Source organism: Monodelphis domestica, chromosome 1 (genome assembly GCF_027887165.1).
Source record: "Monodelphis domestica isolate mMonDom1 chromosome 1, mMonDom1.pri, whole genome shotgun sequence".
Taxonomy (NCBI): Eukaryota; Metazoa; Chordata; class Mammalia; order Didelphimorphia; family Didelphidae; genus Monodelphis; species Monodelphis domestica.
Genome location: NC_077227.1, coordinates 34,752,991 through 34,765,840, shown reverse-complemented (window position 1 = coordinate 34,765,840; position 12,850 = coordinate 34,752,991). Strand labels below are relative to the sequence as shown.

Below are 12,850 nucleotides of genomic sequence, written 5' to 3'. Positions count from 1 at the left end.
CAAAGGAAGGCAAAAACACATCTTCTCAAGAAACTAATAAGTCTAATTAGGACAAGACAACATGCACACACAGTTACACAGGATGAACTGGAAATAGTTAGCAGAAGGAAGGCGCTTGAATAAAGGAAGACTGGGAAAGGCTTCTTGTAGAGTATGAGATTTTAGCCAGCCCTTGAAGGAACCCAGGGGTGCCAGGGGGTAGAGAGGAGGAGGCTGGAGAGAGCTCCATGCCTTCCAGGCAGTCAGTGAAAATGTCCAGAGTTGGGAGATGAAGTTTGAGGAAAAGCCAGGTCAGTAGATGGCACAGTAAATGGAAGAGGCCTTAAATGCCAAGCAGAGGATTTTATGCTCAATCAGAGGGGTGACAGGGAACCACTGGAGTTTTTTGGATAGAGGGATATATGGTCAGGCCTGTGCTTTAGGAAGATCAACTTGAAAGCTGAATAAAGGACGGGGCTGGGGTAGGGAGAGATCTGCGGCACGGAGGCCAGACAAGGTTACAGCAAAGTGTGTGTGGGAGAAGATAGTGTCACAGGAGAGAGCAGCAGAGAGAGATGTAATGAAAGAAAGTGGACAGACTTTGGCCACAGATTGGATATGGGCTGTGAGAGTGAAAAGTCCAGAATGACGCCTGAGACTGAGGGATAGTGTCACCCTCTATGGTAATAGGGAGGGTGGGAGAGTGTGTGAGGTTTGGAGGAAAGATGAAGAGTTCTGTGTGACACCCTGTGTATAAGATGTCTACTTGTAGATCCAGTTTGAGATGTCTCAAAGGCAGCTGATTCGAGATTGGAGGTCAGCAGAGAGTGGGGCAGCAAAGGGAGATTTGAGAATCATCAGTGTAGAGAAGATAATTCAATCCAGGGGAGCTGAGGAGGGGGAAAAGACGAGGGCCCAGGACAGTCTTTGGGGATGACTGAAAAGTAGGAGGAGACCCAGGAGAGACAGTGTCCCAAAAACCCAGAGAGAAGAGAGTATATCAAGGAGAGAGTGATCAACAGCGTCAAAGGCTGAAGAGGGCTCAAGGAGAATGGAGAAAAGGCTACTGGGTTTTGTTAGTAAGTTTGACTAGAGCAGTTTTAGTGAAATGATGAGGTTAAGAGTAGGAGGAAAGAACAGCATCCTTAAGGAGTTTAGAAAGTGGAACCTGTAAAGGAGAGAGAAGAGCTATTGGCTATTTCTAAGTGTAACTCACCCAAAATACCTGGGAGGTTTTCATACCTCAACCTTGGGATAGAGTAAAACCTCATTTAGTTGCACTCTACTAATTTAGAATTTTTGACACTTAGAATTGGGGCTAAAATAAAGTTTACCTTTGTCTGCCAAACAAGCTGGGGATGGGTTTAGATAAGAAGAGAATGGAGATGAATCGTCTGACAGGGCAGACAAATGTGGCTTTTCCTGTAAAGATGAAGCAGGCATGCTTTGAGGCTAGGGAACTTCCTATATGATGGGTGTCATATTGGGGTGGCCCCGTGGAGTAAGTCTTATGAATGGCCCACATGAAAATAGCACTCAAGATTCCAGGGAGAAAAATGGAAAATATTTAAGAATATAAACAATTTTCAAGTACCACCAAACATTTTTGAAGTCTGGGCTAATTACAGATATGCTCATCCACTCATCACATGAGGACTTCTACCTAAAAAGCACTTTGCTGACTGAGTCTGAGTTAATGAATAGATTTAAAATTAAGAAAACCTTTCTTTCAAATCCATACTTTCCACTAATTTTGTCTGTCTGGGAGTGTGATTTAGTAGAGAAAACCCTGGTATTAGGTTTAAGGATCTCGGTCAGTGTCAAATTACTATTATGTCCTGGAAGCACACTCGAACACAAGTCTTTCTGACTCAAGGACAGTCTTTATAGTAATGTGAGTTGGTATTACCATTTTTACTCAGTCTAAATTAATAAGATTATTTGTCCTGGAATATTCTTTGCTGTTAGTGAAAACTAGACTGTGTTCTCTTTGATACCAAGATTAATGCTAACTGCTACTCCTTCATGACCCCTCCCCAAGAAAGCTTCAGCAGGTAGTCAGAAATAACTGACTGAGATGTCCTTGTCATAATACACAAAAGATAATTAAGCTAAATTAATTAAAGCCTAAGAAAAATAATTTTTTTCAGACTTACTGTTGTTAAACAATTAGTTGGCAGTGTGTGTTTGTATATGTGTATGTTTGTGTGTGTATGAGAAAGAGACAGATGACATGAAGTGTTATAATTTGTTTGGGAATGATTCCTATGTTAAATTTTACATATTAAAAGATCCTAACATAAAAATCCATTCTTGTTAGAGGAAGTGAATTTTATTTTTACTTAAATGTAAACCTTTTGTTTGGAAAAAAAATAAAGCAAAAAAAAAAGCTCAATTAATATATTAAAAAGCAAAGTACTTTTTTCACTTTGTGAGGGTGGAGATTAAGCACACTAATCCTGTCTATCCAAAAGGTCTTTTAGAAAAGCTAAGTAAAAATGAGGAGATTAAAGAGACAATGAACCCAGGGTATAAAAGCCTTGTACTAGTGGCAGATCTTTTTTAATTAACACCATAAAAGCCAGAGCCACCACAATGCAGAGTATTTACCAATGTCGTGTGCTGTCAATTATTCCACATAATTACCCTCCCAATCTCAAAGCCTGCAGTGAAATTTGGTAATACTCAGGCAGGTCTTTGGTTGGAAGTTTTTTGTTTTCTTTCTGGCTGGCAGTACTTGCAGGACAAGGCGTACTCAAGCAAACTTTACTTCTGCCTGATTTATTTTATTGCCAAAGTAGGCATTATCTTAATTACTATAATATAGCAGAAAATAAACCTGCCAACCTTCTTTGGCAAACACCTTATTTTTAATTATTATATGTGACAAAGTGTTCAAATAGCCAAAGCGGCAGACACCAATGAAACAATCACTTTCAAGAAGAAACTAGTAACAGACCTATCTCGATAGGGTTATCCAGATGCCGTTCTGCCTTTGGAAGCAAAAAGCAGAGTCATGCTTGGAAATCTGAAGATCAGACAGGAAGAAAAGAAAGGAAGTGGAGAATCTATTAAGAGTTCATAACAGTGGGTGGTATGAGTTTACACTGAAAGCTCTCATCTACTCTCTCAGATAAGCAGCTTATGCTGCTGTCAAGTTGGAATTTTCTCGGTAAATTAAATTAGGAAATCACCTGGACCATTTCTCTTGCTTTAATTTATTATTTTCTGATAATAGATGTTGAAAATTCTGATCAACCGAAGATTGGAAAAGAGATACCACATTATAAATAAAGACTAATGCGTGGAGAAATCAAATGAAGCTTTTAAAAAAGACTAATAAAATTTATAAGCTATTAAAAAATTTGATTTCTAAACAGAAGAACATAAAATATAACAGTGGGGAATTCCAGTTTCAAAAGGAAAAACTCAATAGGACAAACATGAAATAAAAAAAGGAAAAAGAAAACCACCTTAGGTTACAGAGAGGTTTACAAGCAAATTCTGTAAAACATTTAAAGAATAAATAATCTCAGTGTTGTACATAAGAGTCTTGAAAACAGGAAGGAGGTACCTCCTTAAACGACATCTATGAAATAAATATGGTCCTGATACCTAAGTCAAGGAAGGATAAAACACAAAGAGGATTTGGGACCAATAATTCCAAGGTATACACTTGAACATTTAAATCACGAATGAATATTAATATAAAATACCACTGAAGCTGCAGCAATATATTGCCAAATTTTCATTATCAGGTTGGATTTTTGTCAGAAATGCATGTATAGACCAATATTAGGAAAATAATAAAAATCGAATGATTTTATAAACATATACAGAAAAGCCAAGAGTTAACATTATTTTTAACAGTGAAGCTCTGGAAACTTTCCCCCAAAGCTCCAGGGTGAAGCAAACACGTCCAGTGTCTCCATTATTAACTGACACAATCCTACAAATGCTGGTTAAAGGGAAAGAGGAGGCAGATAACAGGACAGTTTGCTTAGAAAGCTCAAGAAAAAGTGGCCTCAGAATCTCCAAGAGGAGGAAGTTGTTCATTATCTAAAATTTAATTTTCCCCCCATGTTCAGCCAGGAAGGTGCAGAGCTCAGCTGCCCCAGGACTTTTCCCTTCAAGAGGAAGCCCATCACTCTGTAAGACCATGGTTAGAATTCTGAATGATGCTCATGGAACACCCATTCATTGGTAAGGCCACTTCACTGTTTACCCATCTGTAAAATGGGGAGAATGATGCTTACATACTGACTTCTTCATGTTGCTGTGAGTAAAAGACTTGGAAGTGTTATAAATTGTGACATTTGTCCTATTGGTTGTGAGAGCTAACAAAGATGCTTAAGGCATAGTCCTCGCTCTCAAGGACTTTATGAACTCTTGGAGCATGATGTCAACTACTTCCTATTCGTGACTGGATGAAATTTAAGATCTCAAAACTGTGTAACAACCATTTATAAAGATTAATGAGTGCAAGTTTGTTTTTCACTTAACATCAGGGCTAATGTGCTACTGTATCCTATCCATGCAATTATTATCTCTGTGTTTTAAATTTAGTTATTTTGGAATGCAATGTATTGTTATAAGGAAAATGAAGGTTTGCAGAGAAAAGAGGCATTATGCTCTCTTGGTTGTTATTAGAGATACTGGTCAATAACAGATCAGACAGGGATCCAGGGAAAGGTCCCACGTCCAGATGGACTCAGACCTCTGCTTACTGACAGCTTGATGTTGACACAAGATAATGACAGCTTCTTAAGATCTTCTTCCAGGACACACAGCACAAGGACAGCAACACAGGCAGCAATCAGGATAAGGGTCAAACCCTCAGGACTCAGTATCTACTCTCTCAAATCCAGAGAGAGTCAGACAGCCCCAACAGTCTCTGAGTTTTCAGCTTTACCCCTCTCTCCAGCATTCCAGAATCTTTCCCTGTTGGTCTCATGCCTCTTTTCTCTGCAAACCTTCATTTTCCTTATAACCGTATTCTTCCAAACCATTTAGACCCTAGCACAGACTCAGGCCCCAGATGCAATGCCATGGCATTTAGTTTTGACATTTGTTCCTGAATGTCAGAAAAGCAATGGGGAAGACTTTTAGCACATTCAGACATTGGGAGGTAGGACCTGGGCAGAAACCTCCCTGATCTAAATCCTTTTAAGTACATCAGGAATTTGTGAATCGAGTAATTTACCTATGCCAAAGAAATTAGGAATTTATTCTATCCAAAACATAATTTAATCAGTACAATATGACTAACTTGCACTGGTCATAAAATCACTTGGGATATGTAGCAAGGGCTGACTTTTACTTATGTAGGACTTTGGAATCTGCAAAGTTCTTTATAGAGATGGTCTAATCTGATCCTAAAACCTCCAACAACCCTGTGAGGTAAGCCCTGAAGACATTATTACCTACATTTTCATAGTTCAAAAAGAGAATATGAACTACATGGCCCTGGAGCACTACTTCCCTGTCTTTGGACCTCACTTTTTTCACTTGTAAAATGAGAGACTTGAAAGAGAAAAAAGAAGGAGTTTCCTGAAAGCTTTTTTGACTCCATGTTCTGTTGCATATGTTCCTCCTTCCAAACTGGGCTTCAACTGCTGTTTCATTTTGGAACTTCTGTTAGCACTTGGGACCACCTGGCCCTGGAACATCCTTATACACAACCCATCTCCCTCCTTCTCACAATGGGAAATTCTTTGTAGTGCTTGCATTCCCTTCTCTGCCTTGTTCTTGACTTCTGGACCTCAAAAACATGCCCCTGTAGTAGGTACCTTTTCCATAAGCTCCTAGAGGTCTTCTGAGGGCTCTTTTCCTCGAAGAATATAAATTCATTGGGGGAAGGGGCTTTTTTTGCCATGAGTGCTTAGCACACAAGCCTCAAAATTGAGAGCTTATTCCTCCTTCTCTCCTATACACAGAAAAAGATGATTAAAAACCCTTCAAAAATGATAGCTTGCCCATTAGTGGGCAAGAATGACATTGGTAAAGGCTCAGGGGTTAGCTACTCAAAATATCAGTCTAAAATGATAAGCTATTTATTTTAAGCAACAACAGCAAAGAGAATAAATAAATAAAGGCAAAGGCAATGATGGTGCTGAAGATGGGGGAAGGGAAAGGAATGGGATTTCCCAAAAGGAACACTGGATTTGGAGTTAGGAGCCTTGGGTTTAAATCTGACATCTGACACAATAGTTGTATGACATGAGTAAGTCATTTAATCACTCCAAGTCTAAATTTCCTTATCTGTGAAATGGGAATAATAATATCTACTTCACAGGATTTTTGAAAGGGCCAAATGAGATGATGTGCAGAACTTTGCAAACTTATATTGGCCATGTAACTCAGCTCTAATCATCCCCTAAAGAAGGATAGTCAATGCCTTATACGTTTAGTAAGAAACACAATTCACTCTATTTTCTATAAAAACTTGAGTCAATCTGTTTAGAAAATAGTAGGCACCATGGTGACATTGGAGCTGGAATTTGCAGAGCCCAAGCTAGAGTTCGCTTTCAGTTCTACTAGGTTGGAATTCAACTGCACCAACGAGAAAAACCAGCTATGGGCAAGACATGTGGCCAGACTAAACAACAAAAGTGAGATGCGTCCTCGATTGGAATGCCAAGTAGGGACAAGGAAAGGTTAAGTATGAAAAAGGATAAGATGGATGGCTGTGATAAGAACATTCCCAGGAAATACCCTCATTACAGAAGGAGGTGAGTATAAGGAATTAACACACACTGGAGGAGCCAACGCTCCTAACAGGACTGCGAATTTCACCATTTTTGTCAGTTTAGCATGAGAGATAAACAAAAGACAAAATATGTTCTCACGAAATACAACACAAAGAATTTTGACAAATGAGCTAAGTGAAATGATACATGTGTAACTTATGACATATTTTATGTCCAATAAAAATCGGATCCAAAGGCCTGATCCAAAAAAGACTAGCCAAGCCACTAACCCTGAGTCATCACAAAGTGGACTTACTTGCTGTTGACAGCGAAACACAACTTGCACATCCCATGTAAGATGGCCGTAGCGTTTTGCAGAAACGAGGCGACTTTTGGATTCTCGTCGACGGGGCCTTGGACAGAAAGGAAGCAGCCGCACAGCTTGTCTATCAGTCCTATGTTGACTATATAGCTAGAAATGGAGGGGAAATTGTCTGTTACAAAGCACACACAGCCAAGATCACAAGCATGTTTCCCAGCAATCTCTGCATCCTCAGTGTCAATCTATACCAAAGGCAGGTTTCACATTCACAAATACACATAGGAGAGGTTTAAGTAAAACATATCAAATTACAATTTCCTTAAGTCTAGCCCTTCATAAGTCCCAGGAGTTTCTGCGAAGAAATGAGTTGTTCCTTTGGCTATCCTGAAACTATTTCTCAGCAATGTGCTAGACAGACACATTTCATCAGTTGAAATGATGTATAAGTTTAAAAAGTGTAAGAAGTCCCATTTTCAAAGCATGGTTGTAATTCAGCAGATGAAACTTGGCTAGACATACTCTCCTAATGCTGACTTCAGTTTCATCTTTTTTTTATTCCATTACTATTAAGATAATAAGCACAGCAAGAAGAGAATTGTTTTTTATGGTATGAAGAATGCGTATCACCAAGCCTACAATTGTCATTTAAGAAATCGCTTTCATCTTCTCATTCTACTAGCAGTTCTCTGGAGCTGTTTAAAAGTCTGAGCTGACAGTAACAGCTCTTTTATTAGATTAAAGAAAGCAGTAAGAATGGAAAATGATGTTTTAAGATCAGACAAAAGACTTAACAGATAAATCATTCTCTACTCTGAGGAGCTCAGGTATTGATTCTCTGCTACTGCATTGGAATTTTTAATCTATAAGAAAACTGGAGATTGTATTAGAGTACTTCCTATCTTTGGGGACAGATAGGAATGTGGGGAGGCAGGAGTGACACACAGCTTTGCTTCCACAAGAGCTTTTGAATCTAGCTCACTCTTCACCATCTGAATAAAGGTTTTCACTGCTGTCTGACTCTTGCCACTGCCTTCAAGCAGGTCCTGGTGGCTCCCTCCACTCTCTCCACTTTCCATAATTATCTCCCTCAAGCAGGGACTTGGTTCTGTTATGCCCAAACTAAGTACTGCCTACCAAGGAGAGTTTAAACCCTTTAGCAATTCTTTTTTTTTTTTAAACCCTTACCTTCCGTCTTGGGAGTCAATACTGTGTATTGGCTCCAAGGCAGAAGAGAGGTAAGGGCTAGGCAATGGGGGTCAAGTGACTTGCCCAGGGTCACACAGCTGGGAAGTGTCCGAGGCCAGATTTGAACCTAGGACCTCCCCTCTCTGGCCTGGCGCTCAATCCACTGAGACACCCAGCTCTCCCCCTAACCTTCATTAGGAATTCTGATCCAACTGAACTCAAAAAACATTAAGCACCAATCATGGCTGAGGCTTTGTGCTAGAGATAAAGTTAGAGAAGTAAAGTGGCATCAAATCACTGTGAATGGAAGCTCTCTGAGGGCATGAATTGCAGTCATTTTTTTTATGTATTACCTGTGCTTAGTACAGTTCATGAAAACAGGAGGTGATTTGGGGAACATTATTCTTCTCCATGTACTGTATATTTCAGCAAATGGAATAATTCCAGGAGACTAGCATGTGGAAAAAGAATTTATTGTAGAGTCAGGGGTCATGGGTTCAAATCACAGACCTGATACATCCACAATACTGTGCAAATCATCAAATCTCCTCTATGTCTTATTTTCTTTTTCTATAAAATAAGAACTCAGGATTAGATGATCTTTGGGTTCTCATAGAGGTAAAACATCTATGATTTCTAGAACACCTTAGACTTTCCCATCTCTGTATCTCATTTCATCCAGACTGTTGTCCAATTTTCCTTGTAGTTTTTAATGAATGGTACCAGAATTCGATAGTGATTTTGTGCAGTCCTGAACTTGAACTGGGGGAGGGGGGGGAAAGGGTTGAAAGTTGATTCTCTTTATTCCTGTTAATCTGATAACTCTTTAAAGCTTCATTGGGGTAATAAGTGAAGGAACCTGAATTCCTCTAGATCCCAATATGCCACGGTATTTTCAAGATCTTCTAGGACCTCATCCGTTATTTAAAAGTGAATGATAAATTCAATGTTACATTCAAAGTTGTCTTGCTTGTCTAAGATTTCATTTCCCCTTTGGCTTTCCCTCTGTTCTTTGATGTACATGTTTTAATAATCTTTTTTCTTCTTTTTTTTTGGGGGGGGGAGGGAGAATGGAGAAGCAATCCTATTCCTTGTTCCCCTTCTTCTTCCCCCTAAAACCTTTGTAACAAATACAAATAGTAAAATAAAACAAATCCCTTAAGACTCTGGTCATTGTTGTGGCTTCACTTACCTAGGGCATGAAAAGACCAGCTGGCAAGAATTCAAAGACTCTTAGTCTTGGTCAATGACCTACTACCCATGTAAATAGTAGCTTGGTATATGGAATAGAAAGGCAGCCTTGGAAGGGGTAAATAGAGTGCTGACCTCAGCATCAGGAGGACTTGGTGGGAAACCTGTCTCAGACACTTGCAGGCTATGTGACATTGGGTGATCACTTGACCTCCATTTCTTCATCTATAAGATGGGGATTGTAACTGTACCTATTACCCAGGGCTGATGTGAGGATTAAATGAGTGAACATTTGTAATGCCTTCTCCCCCTCTTTTCATTCATTCATTCATTCATTCATTCATTCATTCATTTATTTATTTTTAGGCAATTTCAAACATTATTGCTTTGTTACAAGAATCATATTCTTTCCCTCCCTTCCCTCTCTCAACCCTTCCCATAGCGGATGCGCAATGCCACTGGGAATCACATGTGTCCTTGATCAGAACCTATTTCCATGTTGTTGATGTTTGCACTAGGATGTTCATTTAGAGTCTCCATCGCCAGCCATATACCCCTCAACCCATGTAATCAAGCAGTTGTTTTGCTTCGGTGTTTCTGCTCCCACAGATGTTCCTTTGAATGCGGATAGTGTTCTTTCTCTTAAGTCCCTCCGGGTTGTTCAGGATCACTGCATTGCCACTAATGGAGAAGCCCATTACATTCAATTGTACCACAGTGTATCAGTCTCTGTGTACAATGTTCTCCTGGTTCTGCTCCTCTCCCTCTGCATCACTTCCTAGAGGCAATTCCAGTTCCCATGGAATTCCTCCACTTTATTATTCCTTTGAGCACAATACCAACAGATACCACAATTTGTTTAGCCATTCCCCAATGGAAGGGCATCCCCTCATTTTCCAATTTTTGGCCACCACAAAGAGCACAGCTATGAATATTCTTGTACAGGTCTTTTTCCTTATGATCTCTTTGGAGTACAAACCCAGCAGTGCTATGGCTGGATCAAAGGGCAGACAGTCTTTTAGCGCCCTTTGGGCATAGTTCCAAATTGTCCTCCAGAATGGTTGGATCAATTCACAACTCCACCAGCAGTGCATTAATGTCCCAATTTTGCCACATCCCCTCCAGCATTCATTACTTTACATTGCTGTCATGTTAGCCAATCTGCTAGGTGTGAGGTGATACCTCAGAGTTGTTTTGATTTGCATCTCTCTGATTATAAGAGATTTAGAACACTTTTTTCATGTGCTTATTAATAGTTTTGATTTCTTTAACTGAAAATTGCCTATTCATGTCCCTTGCCCATTTATCAATTGGAGAATGGCTTGATTTTTTGTACAATTGGTTTAGTTCTTCACAAATTTGAGTAATTAGACCTTTGTCAGAGGTTTTTGTTATGAAGATTATTTCCCAATTTGTTGCTTCCCTTCTAATTTTGGTTGTATTGGTTTTGTTTGTACAAAAAAATTTTAATTTGATGTAATTGAAATTATTTATTTTACATTTTGTGATTTTTTCTAGCTCTTGCTTGGTTTTAAAATCTTTCCTTTCCCAAAAATCTGACCTGTATACTACTCTGTGTTCACCTAATTTACTTATACTTTCCTTCTTTATATTCAAGTCATTCACCCATTCTGAGTTTATCTTGGTGTAGGGTGTGAGATGTTGATCCAAACCTAATCTCTCCCATACTGTCTTCCAATTTTCCCAGCAGCTTTTATCAAATAATGGATTTTTGTCTCAAAAGTTGGGGTCTTTGGGCTTATCATAGACTGTCTTGCTGAGGTCACTTACCCCAAATCTATTCCACTGATCCTCCTTTCTGTCTCTTAGCTAGTACCAAATTGTTTTGATGACCACTGCTTTATAGTATAGTTTGAGATCTGGGACTGCAAGGCCACCTTCCTTTGCATTTTTTTTCATTATTTTCCTAGATATCCTTGATCTTTTGTTCTTCCAAATGAACTTTGTTATGGTTTTTTCTAATTCAGTAAAAAATGGGTATGGCACTAAATAAGTAAATTAATTTGGGTAGGATGGTAATTTTTATTATGTTAGCTCTTCCTACCCATGAGCAATCTATGTTTTTCCAATTGTTTAGATCTAGTTTTAATTGTGTGGAAAGTGTTTTGTAGTTGTGTTCATATAGTTCCTGTGTTTGTCTCAGCAGATAGATTCCTAAGTATTTTATATTGTCTAGGGTGATTTTAAATGGAATTTCTCTTTCTAGTTCTTGTTGCTGAGATGTGTTGGAAATATATAGAAATGCTGATTACTTATGTGGGTTTATTTTGTACCCTGCAACTTTATTGCTAAAGTTGTTGATTATTTCTGCTAGTTTTTTAGTTGATTCTCTAGGATTCATTACATAGACCATCATATCATCTGCAAAGAGTAATAGCTTTGTCTCCTCATTGCCTATTTTAATACCTTCAATTTCTTTTTCTTCTCTAATTGCTACTGCTGGTGTTTCTAGTACAATGTTGAATAATAAGAGGTGATAATGGGCATCCTTAGTTCACTGCTGATCTTATCGGGAAGGCTTCTAGTTTATCCCCATTGCAGGTGATGTTCGCTGATGGTTTTAGATATATACTGTTTATTATTTTTAGGAAAGGCCCTTCTATTCCCATGCTTTCTAGTGTTTTCAATAGGAATGAGTGTTGTATTTTGTCAAAGACTTTTTCTGCATCTATTGAGATAATTATGTGATTTTTGTCGGTTTGCTTGTTAATATGGTCAGTTATGTGGATGGTTTTCCTAATATTGAACCATCCTTGCATTCTTGGTATAAATCCTACTTGGTCATAATGAATAACCCTTGTGATCACTTGCTGGAGTCTTTTTGTTAGTATCCTATATAACGTCTTTTTGAACCTTGAAATGTTATAAAAATATGAGTTATTCATCTGTAAAATAAGGAGGTGGGACTCTGTGATCTATCATGGTTCCCTCAGAGCTCTCAATCTATGATATCTTCTGACAAAACTTCATGTGGAGTTAGGGGGCAGGTAATGGGAGGTTCTCCCGCACCAAACTGTACCAGTGTGGGATACTTTCTTTGTTCTCTTATGGAAGGTTTTTTGTGTGTTAAAAATAAACAAACCCATAAAAACTGCTGGGAAAATTGGAAGACAGTATGGGAGAGATTAGGTTTGGATCAACATCTCACACCCTACACCAAGATAAACTCAGAATGGGTGAATGACTTGAATATAAAGAAGGAAACTATAAGTAAATTAGGTGAACACAGTAGTATACAGGTCAGATTTTTGGGAAAGGAAAGATTTTAAAAACCAAGCAAGAGTTAGAAAAAAAATCACAAAATATAAAATAAATAAATTTGATTACTTCAAATTAAAAAATTTTTGTACAAACAAAACCAATGCAACCAAAATTAGAAGGGAAGCAACAAATTGGGAAATAATCTTCATAACAAAAGCCTCTGACAAAGGTCTAATTACTCAAATTTATCAAGAGCTAAATC

At 38.5% G+C, this 12,850-nt stretch overlaps 1 protein-coding gene across 13 annotated transcripts in view; it reads right to left on the bottom strand.

Annotated features, from left to right (window-relative positions):
* Window positions 1–12,850, bottom strand: part of SCAPER (S-phase cyclin A associated protein in the ER) — a 406,197-nt gene that overhangs the window by 50,089 nt on the left and 343,258 nt on the right. For 11 of the 13 annotated variants that reach the window (XM_007477981.3, XM_007477982.3, XM_056796839.1 and 8 more), the window contains one exon: window positions 6,985–7,140. The exons of the other annotated variants lie outside the window; for them this stretch is intronic. In XM_007477981.3, the coding sequence (XP_007478043.2) occupies window positions 6,985–7,140 (156 nt within the window). The remainder of the gene's footprint in view (window positions 1–6,984; window positions 7,141–12,850) is intronic. 13 annotated transcript variants of the gene reach the window in all.